The following is a 23,454-nucleotide window of genomic DNA, read 5'->3' as shown; positions in this document are numbered from 1 at the left end:
ATCCTCATCGCCCCTTGGTGGCCATGCCAGCCGGGATTCTCAACCATGCATGGACATTCAGTGGACCATGTACGTCTTCCACTGCTCCCGCACCTCCTCTCCCTGAACAATGGCAAGACATTTCACCCAGACCTAAAATCTCTGCACCTCACAGTAGCCAATGTCCTTGGGCATGCACAACGCTGTTCCACAACCTTCACATATTCTTGCAAATGGAAGGCGTTTTCCACATTTGCCTCTGTACATGGTTTTCCTGTTCTACCTACCTCACTGGATGTGGTGCTGCAGTTCCTTCTTCTTTTTTGTGGAGGCCTTTCACACTCCACTTTCAGGGTTTACATAGCTGCAATAGTGGCCCATCAGCCACCTTCTTCTGAGGCGGCAGGGCTTTTCCGACATCCAACGCTCAAGCAATTTTTGTGCGGGTTGAAGAATCTGAGCCTTCCCTAAAAGCCTCCCACTCCTCAGTGGTCCCTCTAGCTAGTCCTCAACAAGCACATGGGTCCACCTTTTGACCCGCTAGCCTCTGCATTAGATAAGTTCCTGTCACTGAAGACTGTGTTCCTTCTAGCTGTAACTTCTGCAAGGCAGGCTAATGAACTTGCCGCCCTTAGGGTCAACCCACCCTTCCTCCAATTTCACCCAGATAAGGTGACTCTGTTCCCAGATTTCTCTTTCCTCCCGAAGGTGGCCTCAAGTTTTCACCTAAACCAGCCAATAGTCCTGCCAACCTTTTTTCTATCCCCTACATCTAATCTGGAATAGGCTCTTCACTCTCTGGACATTAAGAGAGCCCTTGCGTACTTTGTCTCTCGCTCTGCCGCCTTCCACTTGTCACAGCATTTGTTTGTTTCGTTCCACGGACAATCAAACCGGGGAGGGGGGCAGCTCCCTATTGATTGTCTCTTGTCAGACAATTGTCTCTTCACAGACAATTTCTTGATGAATAGTTTCCACGATCCGCCTGGCTTATGAGCTGGCCAAGACATCTTTGCCACATACATTGAGGGCCTATTCCACCAGAGCTGTGGCTTCCTCTATGGCCTTCCTCAGACGAGTGGACTTGACAGACATCTGTAAAGCGGCCACATGGGCCACCCCATTCACTTTTGCAGCTCACTACCGCCTGGATGTCCGAGCTAAAGCCGAGGCTGCTGTTGGCCGCATCATCTTAGCATCTGTCCTTTCGTGACGTCCCACCACCTGGTAAGTCAGATTGCTAATCACCTATTAATGTGCATTCACAGAGACCACAAAGAAGAAAAAGAGGTTACTTACCTGTAACTCTAGTTCTTTGAGTGGTCATCTGTGAAGTCACACGTCCCATCCTTCCTCCCCACTGGCCGTCACGTGTGCCTCATAGCATGCTGCACACTGTGGACAGCTCTATGGAACTGAGGCACTCAGTGCCAGGGCAGAGTTATAGCCAGCTTGGGGGAGGTCCTGGCACCATGTGCCTGAGCTCTAGAAGATTCCGAGATTGCTCTGCACAGGAGCAGGTTAACCCATTAGTGTGAATTCACAGATGACCACTCAAAGAACCAGAATTACAAGTAAGCAACCTCTTTTTCCTGTACCTATGTTGTTAGGTAACTATTTCTTGCGAAAACTACTTTAAGGGATAGAACCAGCCTCCTCAGAGTTTAACTGTCTCAACTGTTTCAGCAACGTAATTGTCATGCTATCCTTCTATGAGATTTTTTATGAAGTAAGGTGCCATGGTTAGAAAGGACCTCCTCCCTCTGTTAGTCAACTCACAAAGACCAGAAGTTTGTTAATGAGGCATTTATTTGTTTATTTCCTGCTGAATTCCTGCTGAAACCATCTATAACAGAAACATTTTGCCAACTGTTCATCCTCTTTTTCTTTCAGAATGTAATTGAATGTAACCTTGGAGAATAACTTTTGATACCTACATCTCTTGAGCAGCTCTAAACCAAGGAATTTTCTGCACGTTTTTTCAAGCATAGTCTCTCACAAGCCTCTCTGAAGCCTCTTTCTACATTCTCTCAGAATCCATTCTAGTCCTTTTCTTTCCTCCCCAATGATTCCCACCCCACCACCTTCTTGTCACCCATCCCTGGAACCACATTCATAATATGCTTTCTTAGAACTTTCTCTTTCTGTATCAGTTTAATTGATGTGGGAACACAGATGCCTCCCAATGGACCATGCACTTCTCTCCAGGAAGAAGCAGAACAGCTTTCTTCCTTCAAGATTCTAATCATCAAATGATGTCTAACACTGCTTGATAGGCTTGACCCAGTTATCAACTCCTTTCTGATGGAAAGGCTGGATTTATTGGGTGCACATTACTTATTTAAAGCATTTTGTGGTCTCCTCCTCAGCTGAAAATGATTCCCAAAGCAATTTACAAAGATTAAAACAGTCCCTGCCCTCAGGTTTATAATCTAAAAGACACACTAGAGAAAGGAAAATGTGTAGGGTGGGAGTACCTTACAGCACCCTTCTGTATGTATTTACAGTGGTGCCTCGCATAACGAGCGCACCGTATAACGAAGAATTCGCATAGCGATCCCTTCTCTGGGATCGCTAATGCGAAGGCATCGTGTCGGTCCCTATGGGAAAAACTCGCTTACCGAAGACGGGCCGACGGGTGCCAGGAAGGAGCCGCCGCCACCGCCGCCGCGAGAGTGATGCGGGGACACGCTGGCCGGGAAGGAAGGAAGGCGGCGAGGCAGGCAGATGAAGGCAGGGAAGCCGCGCGCTCGCTCGCGCGTCCTTCCCCCCCCCACTTTCCCTCTTCCTCCTCATCCTTCTCCTGACGCCCCCGGGAAGGAAGGAAGGCGGCAAGGCAGGCAGGCGAAGGCAGGGAAGCCTGCCGGTCGCTCGCTCGCGCGTCCTCCCCCCCCCCCCCACTTTCCCTCTTCCTCCTTGTCCTCCTGACGCCCCCAGGAAGGAAGGAAGGCGGCAAGGCAGGCAGGCGAAGGCAGGGAAGCCTGCCGGTCGCTCGCTCGCGCGTCCCCCCCCCCCCACTTTCCCTCTTCCTCCTCATCCTTCTCCTGACGCCCCCGGGGAAGGAAGGAAGGCGGCAAGGCAGGCAGGCGAAGGCAGGGAAGCCTGCCGGTCGCTCGCTCGCGCGTCCTCCCCCCCCCCCCCACTTTCCCTCTTCCTCCTCATCCTTCTCCTGACGCCCCCGGGGAAGGAAGGAAGGCGGCAAGGCAGGCAGGCGAAGGCAGGGAAGCCTGCCGGTCGCTCGCTCGCGCGTCCTCCCCCCCCCCCCCACTTTCCCTCTTCCTCCTCATCCTTCTCCTGACGCCCCCGGGGAAGGAAGGAAGGCGGCAAGGCAGGCAGGCGAAGGCAGGGAAGCCTGCCGGTCGCTCGCTCGCGCGTCCTCCCCCCCCCACTTTCCCTCTTCCTCCTCATCCTTCTCCTGACGCCCCCAGGAAGGAAGGAAGGCGGCAAGGCAGGCAGGCGAAGGCAGGGAAGCCGCGCGCTCGCACATCCTCCTCCCCACATTCCCTCTTTTCCTCTTGCCGCCGCCCCCCAAGCCTCCCACTGAGTCCGGCGATCAGCTGTTCGGCGGTTGTAAAATGGCCGACGGACGCTAGCGCAGTGTTTTCGCGCCCTCCCCTCGCTTACCGAGGGCGCGAAAATGGCTGCTGCTATGGAGGAAACTTCGCTGAACGGTAAGTTTAGGGTCCATTGGAACGCATTAAACGATGTTTAATGCGTTTCAATGGGCTTTTACGTTCCGTTTAGCGACGATTTCACATAGCGAAGGTTAATCCGGAACGGATTAACCTCGCTATGCGGGGCACCACTGTACTCAGATGCCTGTCCCAACTTATTCACTGCAGCATATTCCTCAGTAAGTGGGTTTGGGACTGCAGACCTAGTCCTGAATCCGTCTGGTAGCCCCAAATGTAGTACCCCACCGCTGGACACCAATTGTGGTGTTCACCCTTATTATGTTAAGTAGTCATGCATTATTCATGTTGTAGGCTAATGTTGCTGAGAGGCAGAGCTGAAATATATGTAAAAGAGGCGGAGTCAGAGAGTGAGTCAGTCAGTGAGATCAGAGTGGAGAGATAGAGTGTGGTACAGTGGTGCCTCGCATAGCGAGGTTAATCCATTCCGGATTAACCTTCACTATAGCGAAACATTGCTAAACGGAAATAAAAAAGCCATAGAAATGCATTGAACTTTGTTCAATGTGTTCCTATGGCTTTAAAACTCACCGTTAAGCGATCTTCCTCCATAGCGCCGCCATTTTCGCGCCCTCCGTAAGCGAGGGCAGGGCGCGAAAATGCAGCGCGGACCTTCCGGCGGCCATTTTGGAACCGCCGATCAGCTGTTCTCCCCCACTTCGTTATGCAATATTCGCGAAGCGAATCGCTTAGCGAATATCGCAAAGCGAAAAAACGCCATAGGGGCCATCGCTGAGCGAATGCTCCAGCGATGGCCCAGAGCCCCTCGTTAAGCAATTTAATCGCTCAGCAGGGCGCTCGTTAAGCGAGGCACCACTGTATTTGGGAGATCGAGGTGTGATTAGAGTGAAGAGTGAATAAGAATTGTATAACAAATAGAAGGTTGAGATTGATGATCAATACACCTGTAGAAGTTACCTATGATTAATAATCAAACATCTGTAATCAATAAACAAGTTTTATTTAAAAGACAGTGAAGTTTGGACCTGCATCTTCATCCTTCCATAAGTAATGTTGATTTAGTGATCAGCTGGTGGCGGCGGGGTAAAAGGAGTATTGGTTTGCCTTCATGTGCTCTGTGTTTGGAGAGTCAGGCAGGGGCCACGAGGTGCGAACGCCACAATTGGTGGCAGCGGTGGGATACGAAGAAATCCAGTCCAGCCTGAATTTAAAGAGATTTTTTCTTGAGTCAAGGGTACCTTTTAGACAGGGGTCTGTGGTAAAGAAGTTTGGTTACTCACTAGAGCTTTTGGGAAAAGCTTAGTGGGGGCTTCTGAACCCAGATCTGGGGGGGTCTAAGATAGGGAACAACTCTGAAAGAAAATTCCTGTGTCTCTACCTCAAGATTTGAAGACCCAGTGGGCTAGCTTAAGGTTCAAGGCTCTAAGAGTTTAGAGAGCGCTTGTGGAAAAAGCAGAAGCCAGGGGTCAGAGCAGATCTGAGGGAATAGAAGACTTTATATTTGACTTTATATATGATTTAATCCTCACTAATTTCCAAAAATCAAAAGGACAAAAGGTGAAAATGATATTACTGCTGCATCCTCTTCAGGCCTTGACAGGCTTGGAAATCAATCTGTATGATCTATCCTAGATCCCTCAAAACCACAACCCTGCAAATTAATTTGTATAAATATAAATAATAAAATTAGTCACTTTACACAAAAACACACAGACACCCCTTCTAATGCATCTTCATATAGTTCAGCTGATCACTCACTTATAACACTAGTCGTCATTTTAGAGAATTTATCAGAGTGCTTTTGCGGTCTCATCTGTGATACACTGTAATAAGCAGAACACTTTAATAATATAAATATGAGTACTGTATGTATATAAATATAGTCAGGTTCCTGGCCAGGTTGCGGTAGGATTGTTCCATTGATGAATCAGTTGCTGTTCACAGAATGGAAGGGGACAATTCCCCTTCTCCCCTGCAGTCAACAAGGGCCTTCAAAACATATTCTGAGTATCTGGAAGAACCCTAAGAACAGAGTTTTGAGCAGTAGAGGATGAAGGATGTTTTGCTGAACTGATGGAAGGTTGTTAGAGCAAAGCTGGGTGTAGGCCACAATTTCTAACTGCATGCATATGCCATTTTCAGAAGTGTTTGCACAAACATGCATTAGAGTTTTATTTATAAATCATCTATTCATTGTAATCTACTAGTACATAAATTAATCTGTTGTTTTTTTTAAAAAAAAGATAGCAAAGGAAGGAAAAAAGTAACATTGAAAGAGACTCTGAAGTAAAAAAAATAGGTTGGGATTATTTTAGTTATTGGGTTTCTTGCTTGTTTTTAAAGTTAGAATTGTGACAATGTCAAAAATAAATTTCAAGAACTTAAGTACAAAGGATTGCCCAAATAATTGTAAAATCATCATAAAAGCTAATACTGTATAAGATTAATTTGTGGCTGGCAAAAAAAGATTATATTTTCCTAATTGCCAGTAATGTTTACTTGAGAAAAAACATTAGGATCTTCTATTGTAAAACTGAAATCGTATTTATGATTAAAGAATGGCTTGCAAAAATATTTTTTATAAATCTTAAAAAGGAATAAATCCCAGAACAAGAGCTTTTATTGCTTTGTTAGAGCTTTTGTGATGAATAATAGAACAAACACTTGGTCAAAAATACATAATAATTATTAAATAAAGTATTATACATTACAGAGTATAGTTTTATTTATTTATGGGAAACTTTAAATTAAGCATGACGGTAAATAGATAAACCACTATCTTTTTTTCTGCTATGAATTTAATAACATTTCTTTGAACAGATTTCTGCCAAGAGATTATACTGAGCAATAGTAGACAGGTTATGAAGGCTGAAATCCAATCTCTACGTGCATTTTATGCTGCTTTACTATCCCCTAGGGCTGGGGTGCATTTCATTTCATTTCTCTGTATTTCTAAAATCATCCCATTGTTTTTTCCTGTGGCATCGTATTTATTTTCTCCAACATACGCAGACACATATGCAGTCCTTAAGCATCCACTTGTTATGACCCAAGAGTTGCAGAATGCTCCAGGTGGCAATTCTTTCAATAGTGGCTCTTCAGGGAATATGATGGAAGTATATAACCTGAACTGGAACTTCACTTAAGGACACAACAGTAGCGCAGGTGGGGGCGGAGAACTGCAAAGGCCAATGCGTTCTAAATACGGCCAAAAAGCTAGGAAGCAGGCATAATGTCTTAATGCTTGCCATGACACCAAAGTATGGACCCCAAACTAATGGAGACTCAGTACACACAGCAGCTAAACACCAGGAAATTCCCCTTGTGATTTAGACAGTTAAATCTAACTCTAAATTTGTCTGCTTGGAGCCTTTTAAAACAGACTGGCTGAATCAACTGCTGAATGGTAAATTAATAATTATGTAAATCTCATTGATTCAATAGGTCTACTCTAGGCAGGACTACCATCTAGATCCCGCCCATGAGTTTCTGGGGAAGAGTTTAATATATCAGCATTGTAATGGATCAGATCAAAATCCTATCTAGTTCAGAAGTGTGTTCTCACAGAGGTCAGCCAGACACTTCTGGGAAGCACACAAGCCGGACATGAGCACACTACTGATATCCCACTCTCCCCATCTGCTGTTACTGGGAGGCATACAGCTTCTGATACTGGAGGTGGTTTATATCCATCATGACTAACATCCATTGGTAGCTTTAAAAGATTCTACTCGTAAAAGCCTTGGGTTCCATAAGCAACTGCCAGAGTTACTATGAGTATTCATAATATATTTAGCACCAATTATGTGCTAAGTATTAGAAAGAGGTGGGAACATTTTGTCCAGAAAACTTACAAATTACAACACAAGCCAGAATGAAAGGAGACTGTGGTACAAAACATGAGAGTCTTCTAACGGACAGAGAACTGACAGGAAACCACTGTTAAGAGTAGAGGGGAACACCAGAAGATAAATCTAACATGTCTAGATGAAACACTGTGAACTAAATTGAGCAGGAGAAATGCAGCAGTACATAATCCAAATTGAATTTGTATAGGACATACAGTAAAGTGCTGGTTCTAACCTATAAAACCCTAAATGGTTTGGGCTCAAGCTATCTCAAAGACCAAGTCTCCCATCAGGAGAAGCCTTTCTCTTGGACCCACCATATTCACAGGTATAATTGTTGGGGACACAGGAGAGAACCTTCTCTGCTACCACTCCCAGACTCTGGAACTCCCTCCCACTGGAGGCCAAGCTGGCCCCATCTTTGCTGTCCTTCCATAAGGGGGCCAAAGAGCTTTATCTTCAGGCAAGCCTTCCCTCAGTGACTGCCTGCCTGAGGAGGAGGCCTTGCTGCTCTGAATGTGTTTTTAGTATTGCTTTTGTTTACCTTTTCTCAGAGTGATATTTGTTTGTTCCTTTTTAATATTTGTATACTCATTGTTTTTAGTTTTAAACATTGTCTTTTAATAATGTAAGCTGCTTTTGTATACTCATTGTTTTTAGCTTTAAATACTGGCTTTTAATGATGTAAGCTGCTTCAAGTCCTTTTTAAGGTGAAAGTTGGGATAAAATATTCCAAATAAGTGAACTTTGGAGACAGACAGAGAAACAATGAGATCAGTCGTTTGCTTGAGGTTGCACTACTAGCATGCCAGAAGGTTATGGATAATCTAGGGGAAGTTCATTAGTAGAAGACAACCGTTCCGACTTGCAAGAGGACATGGGGAAATCAGGGTCAGGGAATTCTCAGTAGATATTGTGAAGCCTATGTATCCCATCCAGATTGCTTTTTGTCCCACCAGTCATATATGCATCACAAGTTTAGAACCACTAGCAGGCAGGCAAGCAGGCAGATCTATCTAAACTAAGTAAAAAATGTTCCTTACCCCTCTTCACTGAAGCGTCGGCCAATCAAGACTTTACACTTATCTTCGGGTAGGCAAGCAGCCAGAAGAGGTACTGTCCGCAGGACTCTATTTTCCTTCAATTAATATTGAATATATTTAAAAAATGTCATTATAGCTTATTATTTGATTTCTAATTCTCAGAAAGAGAGCACACAAGCAAAAACACATCTACACAATGTATGTCTAGATACAGTGATGAGGAATGTGTACTACTGTAGTTGTGCAATGAAATGAGTTGTGTATGAGGTGTACAAACTACGTTCACAGTGTTGGTACCTGCCTTGATCAGTTGGCAAGAAAAGGCAGCCCTGGAATTATTTTCTCTTTCTGGTGATAGCCTTGGCATTCCAGAGCCCACAGGACAGATTTGGTCTCTCCCTTCCAAGGACAGCACCACAGCTCGGCCCTCACAGTTCTAACTTCAGAGCTTTCCAGAAGGTTCTACAGCGCTCACTGCAACATCTCTGTTCGGATGTCAGCAGAGCCAAAAGGGGAGAAATTCTTTGGGGGGGGGTGAATGGAGCAGGGGAAGCTTTGGGTCCAAGGAACCCGAGCCCTTCTATTCCCTGGACACGCCAAAGGAGCACTGGGGAAATTTAAGTCTGGTACTAGTGTAAAAAAAATTCCTTCCCATTGCAAACAATCAATCAAACAAACAAAAAAGGACAAAAGGGGGGCAAAAGTCCTTCCTCATTTCCATCCTACTGGATCTGCACTGGCCAGCCAGTGGATATCTCAAAAGTTTTTGATGTTGGAGCTGTTCAAGGAACAAGGTAAGAAAGCTTTATTTCATTATAGTACAGTTCTTCTTCTCAATTCATCAGATTTATACAACTGATTCCATGGGTACTCCACCAGCCTAGGCATTATAACAGCAATACTGTATTGAAGCGCTATCAACCCAGTGCTACAAATATTGTAAGCTTATTTTTTTATTTTTTATTTTATTTTTTATTTATTTAACTTATATGCCGCCCACACTACCCGAAGGTCCCTCCATTGCCGTGTTCTACCTACTTTCAGCAATGAATCTGAAGGGAAGAAACTTCTAGTTGTGCATGTAATTTACAAATGAGGAAATAATTTGGAAAATCCCCTCCAGACTTTGTGCTGAAATTGTGTAGAACATGATGACAGAAGGGTGAGGCTAGACATTCCCTTCTAAGTATCTTCATAATAATGTCTGAACAAGGAATCTTGAAAATGTTCTGGAAAGAGAGCTTAGGCGTATTAAATTTTTACTTTTTTGGAGTTGTCAAGGCAAAGAGAGAGAGAGAGAGGAGCTGTTAGCATACCCCTTTGTGGATCAATTTGTCCACACGCAAGCAGACTTTTTCTTTTTCAGACTCACTATGGCTTACATGAGCAAAGCAGCAAGGGAAAGAGGAGATCTAGCTGCCTCTTCCCATCTATGTAGATGCCACTAGAAAAGGTAATAGGGCTCTTCAGAAGTACTTTTTAGAACAGGAAGAGAGAGAAAGATACTGCCATGATGTCTCTTTTTAAAGCTGTCCTCAGTTGACTTGGGCATCTAAGGAATTTAGTTTCAAACATGTCCATTTATTTATATATGAACTCAAGGAAAGCTCTTTCATTTAGACCATTAGAGATATTGTTAACAATGAACCAATGTCTTTGGAAAGAGCTACATAATTAAAATGCATATATCACTAGAGTAGGCTTTTCAAAGTACATTTAGCTATATACAGGAACTTGAGAGAGAATTATCCAACTCTAAATTTTACCAGCTCCTAACTACAGACCTAACTGCCAAATGTCAAAAAGAATAACAGTATCTTATGAAAAGCTTCCTTGAAAATATGTGAACAAATCCTGACTAATATATTGCAAGAACATCAATCATCCACCCCCTACCTGCTATCCAAAAACACAAACCAGGGAACCGTGACAGGCCCATTGTATCAAGCATTAATACTGTCACTGTTGAGGCATCTAGATACAGTGCCTCGCTTAACAATGTTAATTCGTTCCAGCGAAATCGCTGTAGAATGAAAACGTTGTAAAGTGAAAATAAAAACGTCATTGAAACGCATTAAAACCTGGTTAATGTGTTCCAATGGGCTAAAAACTCACAGTCCAGCGAAGATCCTCCATACGGTGGCCATTTTCGGTGCCTATATAGCGAGGAATCTGTCCCTAAGCACAGCGGGGAGCCATTTTGAGCACCCGGCGCCCATTTTGAAAACCCAACCGTCAGCTGTTTTAATGCAAAGAATCAGTTCCCAAAGCAGGGAATCGATCTTCGCAAAGCGAAAAAAAAAAACATTTAAAACATTGTTTTGCGATCACAACTGTGACTGGAAAAACATTGTCGTGAAGCGGATTTGTCATAATGTGGGGTAATCGTTAAGCAGGGCATGACTGTATGTGCTCTCCATCCTCAAAACATATGCTACTAATGCAACTAAATGTGTGTAAGAGATGCTACAGACTTTCTAAGAAAACTTAACTCACAACCTCTCTGGCAACACCATCCTAGCTAAACTAGATGTAGAAGTTCTCTACACCAACATCCCGCACAGAGGCGGACTACAGGTTGTTGGGAACACCATTCAAAATAAGGATGAAGCACACATAGTCACCACCCACTTTGTACTCACACACAACTATTTCACTTTTGACAATAAAGCCTACCTCCAGAACAACAGAACCAGCCTAGGTACTTGCACGGTTCCACAGTATGCAAGTATATTTATGGCTGACCTAGAACAACACTTTCTTAACTGCTACACCCAAAAAACACTCTTCTATTTGAAGTACATTGATATAATGTTTTTTTTAATTGGGACCGATGGAAAGAAAGCCCTGGAGAAATTTCAAGGGGATTTCAATGACTTTTATCTGAACATCAACCTTAGCCTGAACCAATACACACAACAGATAAATTTTCTTGACACCATTGTGAAACTACAACATGGACATTTTAGCACTATGTTGTAACAAAAACCCACTGATTGATGTATCTACCTGAATACCTCCAGCTTCCATCCTGAACACACTACTAAATCTATTGTTCACAACCAAACCCTTAGGTAGTATCACATCTGCTCAGACCCACAAGATAGAGAGAGTCCAAACTCAAGGATCTCCAAAGCACATTTCTCAGACTACACTACATGTCCAATAAGAACAAATTAAACAGCCAAAACAAATACATGTACCCAGAAGCAACTTATTGCAAGACAGACTTCGAAATACTACTCAACACTGCTAGTCATCACTTTCAGTCCACAAGTGAGATCACTTACACAAATCATAAATGATTTCCAGCCCATCCTTGACAAGAATACTTCACCCTCTCAAGCAGTTGGTGTCAAGCCTACACTTACTTACAGACAATTTCACAATCTCAAGCAACTATTGACACACCATGAGTTACACAACACTGATACAACGATGAGGACTATACCCTGCTACAAACCCAGATGTCCTCACATTTACTTTGGCAAAACTGTCACAGCACCCAACAATAGCAAGGTCACTTTAACTTGTTCCTCTGCTAATGTGATCTATGCTATCCTTTGCCATCAATGCCCCTTTGCACTCCACATAAGACATACAGTACAATCTCCATGCAAAAGAAATAATGGACACAAATTGGATATCAGACATTGCAATACACAAATCACTTCAGTCTACCAGGACATTCTTCACAAGATATAAAGTTGCTCCAAATGTGATAATTATGTTGTTATCCACTGTCATTTTCCTTTCCAAATAATCAGACCCACCTTTTCAGAACAAGGCTCAAAGGTAAAGCCCGTCATTCTCTAGTTGTTTCCTTTGATCACTGTTGCCATTTATGGAACCAAGTTCAAAGGAACTGAATACCAAAACGGGTTTTAAATCATAGTAGGTGTGAAATGAAACCAAACACCACTGTCTCTTTCTCTTAGAGCCCTGCATCAACGTTTTACCACGTAGTCTCTATATTCTGACTCTTACAGTGATGTGAAAAAGAAAGTACACCCTCTTTGAATTCTATGGTTTTACGTATCAAAAACTTAATAAAAATCATCAGGTCCATAGCAGGTCTGAAAATTAGGTAAATACAACCTCAAATGAACAGCAACACATGACATATTACACCGTGCCATGATTTATTTTATAGAAATTAAGTCAAAATGGAGAAGCCATGTGTGAAAAACTAACTACAGTGGTGCCTTGCATAACGAGCGCCCCGTTTAACGACGAATCTGCATAGCGATGTGGATTTTGCGATCGCAAAATAAATGTTTCGCTTTGCGATTTTTCCCCATAGGCCCCATTTTCCCCCAGCTGACCGGCGGGCACTTCGGAAGGACCACAGGGGAGCCCTCCCCCACAGTCTCTCCAAAGCCAGCGCCGCCCAGCTGGGGGAGAAGGCTTTGGAGTGACCGCGGGGGAGGATTTTCCCTGCTGTCTCTCTGAAGCCAGCGCCACCCAGCTGGGGGAGAAGGCTTCGGAGCGACCCCGGGGGAGGGGTTTCTCCGCGGTCTCTCCAAAGCCAGCGCCGCCCTGGCTACTACTTAGCTTCTTAATTCCGGTAGAAGCAGTAAGGGTGTACTTAATCTTTCATATATGGCTTCTCCATTTTGGATTGTTGTAAAATAAATCATGACATGTTGTAATATATCATGTGTATTTGTTCATCTGAGGTAATATTTACCTAATTTTCAGACCTGCCAAGGATCAGATGATTTTTATTATGTCTTGTTACATAAAACCATAGAACTCAGAGGGTGAACTTTCTTTTCCCATGACTGTATCTCTGACAAATTGGACATGTTTCACGAAAGCTTATATTAAAATATAGCAGTTAGTCTTTAAGGTGCCACTATATTGTTGTTTTCTTCTTGCTTTTGTTTTGTTTTTCTTTTTGAAATGTTTGCATAGACTAACATGGATGTGACTTCAAAATACATTTGTGGAGTGGTAGGATTATGTGTTTGTTTATATATGTGTGACAAAATGTGGCACCTTAATTGTCGTGCAAGCTAAGGAATGCCAGCTGAACTAAAAGTACACTTTTATGACTTTTCCAAAGCTTCGCTTAAGTAATTTTAGACCTTTAGTAAGCTGATTTTCCTTGGGTTGTGCCACTTTTAAACAAAGGTGGCACCACTGTTTTGCTGCTTCTTTCTACGCTCCCGGACAAAAACAGAATTCTTAGTGCTCAACCTCCACCACCCTGAAGTGACAGTAGACAGGAAAAAAATTCTGGCAGCACAAGCAGTGCCGATTGCTATTCTGGACTCCAGCATATTTCTTGTGTGGGAAGGAAGGTCGTTGATGGAAAAAGAGGTGGTCAAAGGTGCCTTAGAGTGTGGCTTCCACTGCCACACTTCTCTCCCGTCCCTGTTGAAATATGGAGATTGGTCGTCTAGGGTGGAGGGGTTGAAGAAAAGCAATAAAAACCAAAACTCTTCTATGTTCCAGAGAAAGAATATTGCCAGAAGTGGCCCACATGCCTTCTAGGGAATGAAACCGGCTATTCCAAGCCATCTGCCCCTCAAACCTGTTTAGGCCTGCAGAGGCTTTCCCCCCAAAACTGGAAGTAATCTCCCAGTCAGAACTGAGTGTAAAGTAACTCCTCTAGGGCCTATTTAAGATATAGCCACCATAAAAAAATTGCCCTAAATGTCCAATCATGCCCCCTACAGACTATAATTGGGAATTTCAGACCAAATAATGGAATAATGGCAGCACTTTTGCTTTAGATCAGGGGTGTCCAACCTTTCACCTTCCCTGGGCCACATTAGAAGATGAAAATTTGGTTTGGGCCGCACATACATTTGGTTTGGGCCGCATGGGGGGGCAGCCCTAGCCATCCTCCGCAGCCCCGCTCCAAGCGCGCTTACTGGCAGCTGTGATCTCAGACAGCAGAGGCTGCCAGCTTCGACTCCGGTGGCTTTATGGGGCCGGGAGGGGGTCCACCTATTGACGGGGATGGCGCAATGCAGTCACGCAGCCCCCCTGTCCCCTCCCCTCCCACTCCTTCCGTCCTTCCCTCTCTTCCCCTCTACTGTTGTGACATGGCAAGTGCCAGCAGTGTAACAAAACTTTGGAATTTCTTTCAAAATAAAAAAATTGCACTGGGCCGCATTATGAGCTGACCTGGGCCGCATGCGGCCCTCGGGCCGCAGGTTGGACAAGCCTGCTTTAGATGTTAGATGCCGTACACAACAAAGGATAAGGAAGAATAAATATACATGGACTACGTCTAATTTCACTTTGTAGGTGATGGGTGAAGTAACAAGTGAATGCTGGCGTTGGACCTGACTAAAACTAAGTATTAGACAATAAGAGGCATCTGCCTGCTGCAACAGGTAACACTTCTTTTAAAAACATGCACAACATGTCATGTTTAAAACTGATACAATTGAGCAGTTGATGTAGCATAGGTGTTGCTTAAACATCATGTGGAAGATGAAGTTTATTTTGTCCTGCTGGCTGAAAGCAAAATGGCTGCATTTCAGATGCAATCTCCATAGACAACAACATGTGTATCCACTGCACATAAATGATTCTATTAGGGTGAAACATGAGCAAGATTTCTTGTATAAAGGCTTCAGAATGTTTCCCAAGTTCCTGGACTATGGGGGGGGGGGCCACCAACCAACTTTCTAAATTACTTTGGGATTTTTGTTTAATCTATCATTTGATTTCCTCTGAAATGAGTAAAATGAAACATAAAACCTCGCAGCACTCAATGTTCATTGTTCAATGGGGAATTCTATAGGCAGTAAATGAAGTTCATTAATGGCACAAGATCAATGAACGTGAACACAACAATAAAAAAATATTCTGTGGTCTTAAATTTCCATCATAGATTTTTAAATCACCACTATTTATGCCTCGTGATTACTAAACTTTTTTCTCTATTCTAGACTGCTGACAATTAGTTTATATTTTTAGAACTCTAGTCACATTCTGCTACTTCAAATGCCAAACAAAAAAAAAATGAACAGATCTTCTTTGTTACGGTTTTCTCTCCATCTTGAAACAAAGAATAGAAAGATAAAAAGAATGCACGAAGTCTGCAATTTGAGACTCATACATAGCAGCTGCATCCAATGAGACACCAAATTATTTCTTAAATGCCCTTATGTTTAAAATGTTCCCATGTTGTTTGGAATTTCACCTATAGGATGAACACCAAAATCAATTCTCCTTTGATTAGGGGATCAGATGAACTAAACCTCACAATCTGCTGCTTAACACCTGGATGAAAGTGTCCCTTCTGACTACAATTCTAAAGATAATGCACACTTGACTATAAATCATACAACCATATTGCTGCTAGACAGATACTTTAACCTTCATTGGGACCTAAGCCATCCTTGAACTCCTCGAAAATGTTGATACTAAAGTTAAACTGAGTTTAAATTGAAGTAATAGAATGTGACCAGAATTCTAAAAAACATATACAGTATATACATTTGAAACTTAGTTTGGATAATAGCTTTTGTATCTACAGTACTTATTTTGTTTATGGGCTGTCTATAAAACAACATAGTCCACTCTAAAAACATTATAAAGGCTTATGTCCTGTTTTTTTTTTTAAGAACGTAACAGCTTTGTGGATGGAGTGCTCTGCCTGAGCCCTGCTGATCATCAGTCTAGCGTTCCTATGCTGGAGATCACCCTGTTGTTTTAAACAAGCACTTTCCACTCATGCAAGGGATTGTTGGGTTTCACCTCGCACAAGCAGGGGGCAGAGAGGAACCAGACATGGAACTGACTGTTCCACAGTATTTCTGCCATTTCTTTAACAATCTAACCCACTTCTGCTTGATGACATACAAACAGGTGGAGACCTTCAGAGGACAAACTGGCAGAAATTGGCAGAAGCTCACCCTTTGAGGATGGCTGTAGGGCAAGGGTGGTCTGGTACAACGGACAGAGTGAGCGAACAGGGGACTTGGCTTCAAATAATCATCCTCCTCATCTTAGAACTGCAAATCTGGAAGAGACCCTATGGACCATCACGTCCAGCCCCTGTCAAGGAGGCACAGTAGGGAACCATTCTCCTAATCCTTAAATATCTCACTTCCCTTGAAAGAACCTATTAGAGTTGCTGTAAGTTGACTCCAGCTGAATAGCACATATGCACACATTTCTTAAACAATCTAACTCACCTCTGCTGGATGCTGGATGATATACAGACAAGTGGAGACATTCAGAGGATGAACTGGCAGAAATGGACACAAGCACACCTTCTGAGGACGGCTACAAGGTAAGTGGAAAAAAAATATATCTGTAACTAATAACTCAAACTTTTAGCATTATTGTGTAACATGCAAGTTCTTGCCCACAAACTTTTAAAAGGCAAACTTCTGTAGGCACTATGGAAAAACTTCTGAAAGTAGCAAAGTGACTCTTTATTTTATTTATTTATTTTAAAATATTTTTATCCCGCCTTTTTCCTTAAAAAGAACCCAAGGCAGCTCCTAAGGTGAGTACCCAAAAACATTTAACGGCACCATTCAAAATGACTGAATTGAACCACCAATATTATATCCTATACTCAAATAACAAAATAATTTAAACCCCACTCATAGTTTCAATTGGAGTAGATCCAGTGAATGAATAGGAATTTGGTATTCTACACTTAAATTCAAAAGTTATTTCTATAGATTCACAGTTTGATTTATACCAAAATGTTGTAATACTGGTTGTTTAACAATAATTACATCAAGTCAATTCCAATTTATGGCAGCTATTTCCAACAGTTTCTAAGTATCGAGTATCCAGAAGTGGTTTAATATTCCCTTCTTCTTAGGCTGTTCCAGGTCTGTGTACTTTGCCCTAGGCTACACAGCCTGGCTCCTATCCTGAGAAGCATAGTAAGGAGTCAAATTCTAATCCCAACCTCTGGTTCCATAGCCAGATGCCTAGCCCATTGAGCTCTTTAGTCAGCTTACACTGCTGGAAATTTAATTGCTTCTCAGATGGAATGGCATATTAAATCCTTACTTTAAATTTTAATACACAGGACCCCTTGTTCCTCTTGATAGTATTTTTGTTGTTGTTTAGTTGTTAAGTCGTGTCCGACTCTTCGTGACTCCATGGACCAGAGCACGCCAGGCCCTCCTGTCTTCCACTGCCTCCCAGAGTTGGGTCAAATTCATGTTGGTAGTTTTGATGACAGTGTCCAACCATCTCGTCCTCTGTCGTCCCCTTCTCCTCTTGCCTTCACACTTTCCCAACATCAGGATCTTTTCCAGAGAGTCTTCTCTTCTCATGAGATGGCCAAAGTATTGGAGCCTCATCTTCAGGATCTGTCTTTCCAGTGAGCACTCCGGGTTGATTTCCTTCAAAATGGATAGGTTTGTTCTCCTTGGAGTCCAGGGGACTCTTAAGAGTCTCCTCCAGCACCACAATTCAAAAGCATCAATTCTTCGGCGATTAGCCTTCTTTATGGTCCAGCTCTCACTTCCGCACATCGCTGCTGGAAAAACCGTAGCTTTGACTATGGGGACCTTTGTCGGCAAGGTGAGATCTCTGCTTTTTAAGCATTAGGTTTGTCATTGCTTTCCTCCCAAGAAGCAGGCATCTTTTAATTTTGTAGCTGCTGTCACCATCTGCAGTAATCATGGAGCCCAAGAAAGTAAAATCTGTCACTACTTCCATATCTTCCCCTTCTATTTGCCAGGAGGTGATGGGACCAGTGGCCATGATCTTAGGGGTTTTTTTTATGTTGAGCTTCAGACCATTTTTGCACTCTCCTCTTTCATCCTCATAAAGAGGTTTTTTAATTCCTCTTCACTTTCTGCTATCAGAGTGGTATCATCTGCATCTGAAGTCATTGATATTTCTTCCAGCAATCTTAATTGAGATTCATCCAGTCCAGCCTTTCGCATGATGTATTCTGCATATAAGTTAAATAAGCAGGGAGGCAACATACAGCCTTCTCGTACTCCTTTCCCAATTTTGAACCAATCAGTTGTTCTATATCCGGTTCTAACTGTTGCTTCCTGTCCCACATATATATTTCTCAGGAGATAGATAAGGTGGTCAGGCACTCCCATTTCTTTAAGAACTTGCCATAGTTTGTTGTGGTCCACACAATCAAAGGCTTTTGCATAGTCAATGTTTTTCTGGAGCTCTCTGGCTTTCTCCATAATCCAGCACATGTTAGCAATTTGGTCTATAGTTCCTCTGCCCCTTCGAAACCCAGCTTGTACTTCTGGGAGTTCTCGGTCCACATACTGCTAAAGCCTGCCTTGTAGGATTTTGACCATAACCTTGCTAGCATGTGAAATGAGTGCAATTGTACAGTAGTTGGAGCATTCTTTGGCCCTGCCCTTCTTGGGATTGGGATGTAGACTGATCGTATAAGGTCTTCTTAATAAAAATGGGCTAAAGGACTTAAGTGTCTGTTCATTATTTTAAAAGATTGTTTTTGTAAACCAGGCATTCAGTGAAAATAGGATTACAGATAATGTACTAAAGATCAAACATTTCTTAGAAGCCGATTCCATATATTTCAATGACACTTGATTCTAATATGTGTACCCAGAAAAGCAGCCTATGTTGGGGTAGACAAAGCACACACTGCAGAGCCCCCAGTGCATCTTCTGACCACCCATCCATACTGTCACCATTTTTAAAAGAATGAACTAAAATGGCCAACTTCACCCTCTAGGGCATGTGACTTGCCATTTCGGTAATGCCCTTTATACTTTTTAGGTCTGTTTTTCCCCAAACCATTAGCCTAAGTGGGGGACTATATAAGGAATAGGTAAAAGGGTCTGAAATACCAAATTTATATTGACCACTTGAGATCTCAAAGTCTGTCTTTCAAAATGTTACGCAACGTCCAGAGAACACAGGCTTCTCCCCAAAGTCCCAGGATTGAGGGTGAGGTCCTTGGGCTTTTAGAAATTGGTTACTCTTGACCTCTAAGAAATGTACAGCTTGGATTTTAGCATTTATTCATCATATTTATTATATATTATATAGTGGGCAAATTCCTGTCCGTTGAGGTATAATGTAAAATTATACCAGCATAACACCCAGCAACAAGGAATTGGACAGTTCAATTGTACAGTCCACTGCACATCCCTGGCCCAGTACACTGACAGAAGTGCTTCACGGACACCACTTCCATCCTGGTGCTATTGTAGCTACCATAGACGCAACATGGAGTAGCAACCATGTAGTTAGCCAACCAGGTTTTGCCCATTATATATTATATTGCTCTTCTTTCAAAGTGGCAATGCATAGGTTTTCCAGGCAGTTTGCAATCTGGCCAGTGACCACAAAACAAGGTATGTATCAGCAAGGCTCCTCCGTGTGAGTGCAATCCAGCTCCCAGACCTCCTGTAAATAGGTTTTAGAAGGGCCTCCAAGACTGGCTTTTGGGGGGGGGGGTCGGGGGGGGACAGAGAGGTGAAGCTAGGAAATCTGCAAACCTCCTCTATGCAGAATTTCTTTTACATACCCATCAGATCTTTTGGACGGCAGCCTATGCTTGTAATCTTAGGAAGCAGATGTTTCTGAGTGAATGATGGCGGCTCAAATGGGATTCAGCAATACATTTCTGAAGTCGTGTTCCATAGGGAAAGAAATCAATCTCAAAACTCACACATGCTTCAGAGTTCCGCCACAATATTATAAGGTCTTAAGAGCAACACACACCTTGCAAAGCTCTTTAATTGCTCTCCTCTTTTTCCTACCACACATTTCTGATTCAAATGCAATCTCATTAAAGAAACAATGGTGCCAACCATTTATACTGATAGATTATTTAAATGTGCATTTGTTTACAACTCTACACAGACTACTGCAGACTTGCAATTAAGGCAACAAGCAATTACTGTCATATTTATAGGTTGCTCCCCCGCCCTCACATATTATTCAAGACAAAAGACTTACTCTGAAGATCTGCAAGAAAAAAAAATGAACTCATTGTTTTACTGACCTTCAGAATATATGAAGAATGGCATATAAGTTATCTTGTAAGCCCCCCCATGCATGTACGCAATGACACTCCTCAATATTAAATAACATGATTTAACAAAGAACGCTGGTAAAAAGAGTAACGATTTTTCAAATCAAATACCAGCACAAATCAAAGCTTCTGTTTTGTCTACATGCTTGGCAGTAAACGGCAGTTTTCATGGTGTTCTAAAAAAAAGTTATATCCTCATTAAAAAGGGAACAGAAGTCTGTTACAGTTTTGAAGATCACAACTAGTATCCAGAAACAAATTGACGAACAGAAATCTCATCTGAATTACTGCAGTCTTGATCCAGTCAACAAACCAGCCATTTTCATGCATGAGGGCAGAGTTCATATAGAATACAGAATACAGTGGTAACTGATTTGAAATAATACTATGTCATGCACAGATAATCTGTCAAGGAAAAATAACATCCAATAATGCCACAGACTCTAAAGTTATGTAATGGTATAAACTACAGCAGAATACCGCAGCCTCATTGAATCCATCCAGAAACCAATACAGTAACAATGAACCCCATTTTGTATTCGCGAAGGCTTTCACGGCCAGGATCTAAGGGTTGTTGTGGGTTTTTCGGGCTCTTTGGCCGTGTTCTGAAGGTTGTTCTTCCTAACGTTTCGCTAGTCTCTGTGGTCGGCATCTTCAGAGGACAGCACAGAGCACAGAGTGCTGTCCTCTGAAGATGCCGGCCACAGAGACTGGCGAAACGTTAGGAAGAGCAACCTTCAGAACACGGCCAAAGAGCCCGAAAAACCCACAACCATTTGAACCCCATTTTCTTTTAATTATTTTTAAACCATTGGGTGGGGTGTGAGGATCCCAGATGTGTCAGTGCCAAGTGCTCAAAACTATGTTTGGCAGCAAAAAGATTAAGCATTTTATATTCTTTCTCCACCAGAAGATATTCCCAAAGATTGGCTTGATGATGCTGATGTCAAATAACTGTTTAGTAAGTGTCTCTTGTGGTGTTATAGCCTGGTATACCTCTTCTATAAGGAGGGGCACATCAAAGCTTATGTCTCCTTCCTACCAATAACCATGGAGAACTCGAGGAATCGGGATGCTCTCTTTTATCATCAACACCAAGGATTCATGCTCTTCATTTTGTGGATGTCATTCAGAAAAAGTTAGAGCAAACGCCTCTTGTAGGCCCAGAGGAGTCTGCTGCTGCTGCAGTCACAGACTGGAGCCAGGAAGCCATCTGGGGTGAGGTTAGCATGGTCTGCCTGTCTTATTTGCATCTAGAGTAAGGCAGTCGTATGTAGGGTCGAAATCTTTTCATCTCATGCTCCCCTCCAGGACCAGCCATATCAAGTTGATCCAAATAAATAAATAAGTATCAATGAAGTAAACCAGATTTGGATTATACCCTAGGGCAGCGACGGTGAACCTATGGCACGTGTGCCACAGCTCGCACGCAGAGCCCTTTCTGCAAGCATGTGAGCCATAAGTCACCAGATTGCTATTCCCACCCCACGGCAGCCAAACCTGCCGAGGCAGCTGCAGATGCGGTGCTGGCGCTTTAACAGGCGGCGAGCCAGGATCCCGAGCAGCTGGCACTGGTGGCAGATCTGGAGTGGGGTCTCGAGGCACCTCTGTGCCCAGAATTCCCCCTTCCACTGCCACTTCCAGTTCTGCCACTGACACCACCGCAGCCCACTGGTTTTGTCCCACCCACCCCCCGTTTGGGCACTTGGGCCCAAAAAGGTTCGCTGTCACTGCCCTAGGGTCAGGGTGCTTGACAGGTCAATACACTGTTGCAAAATAAGATCTTGACGGGAGTAGTGGGACCGCCCTTTATGCCATGGGGCTGAAAAGCCTTTTTTTAACCTGAGAGCTACCTTATGGGGATGTTGGCATGACCTTATCAAGCAGACCTCAAGCCCCTGTGAATTACCAGCACTGAGAGGGTGATTAGAAATTCCTCCATGAATGGTCCAGCCTGGGGACATCCCTGAGAACAGACATATGCCTGCCAACCTGTCTCTCTCCTGATGAAGTGTCCCTGCCCCCAGCAAAGGTTGTGGCCTGCCTTCTCTTTGTATATTTGGTGTGGGTCACCTCCTCCTCATTGGCTGTCCGCCTCATGGCAGCTGCTCTTCAGCTCTTGGGCTCCCCTGAGGTTTTGAGGGCTACGGTTGCTGGGATGCCTAGACTCTGCATACCGCTTATCCTTCAGCCCAGTGGGAGGAAGACTGTCAGACGCTGGTCTCATTCTCTAGAAGCTACTGAAACTTTTATTGGCCTACCGGTACTTCTTGAGATGGCCAGACACTTTAGGTCATCACTACATTGGCAAGCAACTGGCCACACTTACAACGTTCAGCTTTAATGCTGGAAGTCAGCATGACTGATTGTAACTGAACTCAGGTGTGTTTGACTATGTTGAGTCATATTATCCTATCACTCATGTAAAGTAGACTTTTATCTTTTTATCACTCAAAACAATCCAGTTGGCTTCAAGTTGTGGAGATTTCAATTGAAGATGCTATAGTGGGGTCTCCAGGTACCTTCGTGCCCAGAATTCCCCCTTCCACCATCACATCGTAACTGCAACTCTCAGTTGTATTGCTGCTTCCCCATTAGCACTTACCCTATATTTCTGACACATAACATAAATGCATGGCTTGTAGCTGCACAAAGATATACTGTACATAAATGAATACAGAAGGTAATTTTGGAATATATACTACACAAGGCTGCAATGGACAGTTGTGAGCCAGCAACTTTAATTATCTGTTTCATTAAAGTAGTTTTTATATGTCTCATTTGTGATGTTGCAGATTTTAAAATTTCCAAGATACCCTGGTCCTTTATGATAAAGAGAAAGGTGTGGTATAAATGTAAGAATAAGTATATTTTTTTAAAAATCACAACCATGAAGTGCATAGATGGATGCATTTGCAACAACTTTTTCCTGACCTTACAACTTCATCCCT

The 23,454-nt window shown here is 43.1% G+C and overlaps 1 protein-coding gene across 1 annotated transcript in view; it reads right to left on the bottom strand.

The window, feature by feature from the left end:
• Positions 1 to 23,454, bottom strand: part of DTWD2 (DTW motif tRNA-uridine aminocarboxypropyltransferase 2) — a 110,569-nt gene that overhangs the window by 58,807 nt on the left and 28,308 nt on the right. The window contains exons 2-3 of the mRNA XM_020780057.3: positions 16,686 to 16,776; positions 8,524 to 8,618 (exon numbers count right to left, since the gene is read on the bottom strand). Of these exons, the coding sequence (XP_020635716.3) occupies positions 8,524 to 8,618; positions 16,686 to 16,776 (186 nt within the window). The remainder of the gene's footprint in view (positions 1 to 8,523; positions 8,619 to 16,685; positions 16,777 to 23,454) is intronic.

Source organism: Pogona vitticeps, chromosome 2, assembly GCF_051106095.1.
Source record: "Pogona vitticeps strain Pit_001003342236 chromosome 2, PviZW2.1, whole genome shotgun sequence".
NCBI classification, from domain to species: domain Eukaryota; kingdom Metazoa; phylum Chordata; class Lepidosauria; order Squamata; family Agamidae; genus Pogona; species Pogona vitticeps.
The sequence above is the reverse complement of the archived record's forward strand: the minus strand, read 5'-3'. Positions and strand labels throughout refer to the sequence as shown.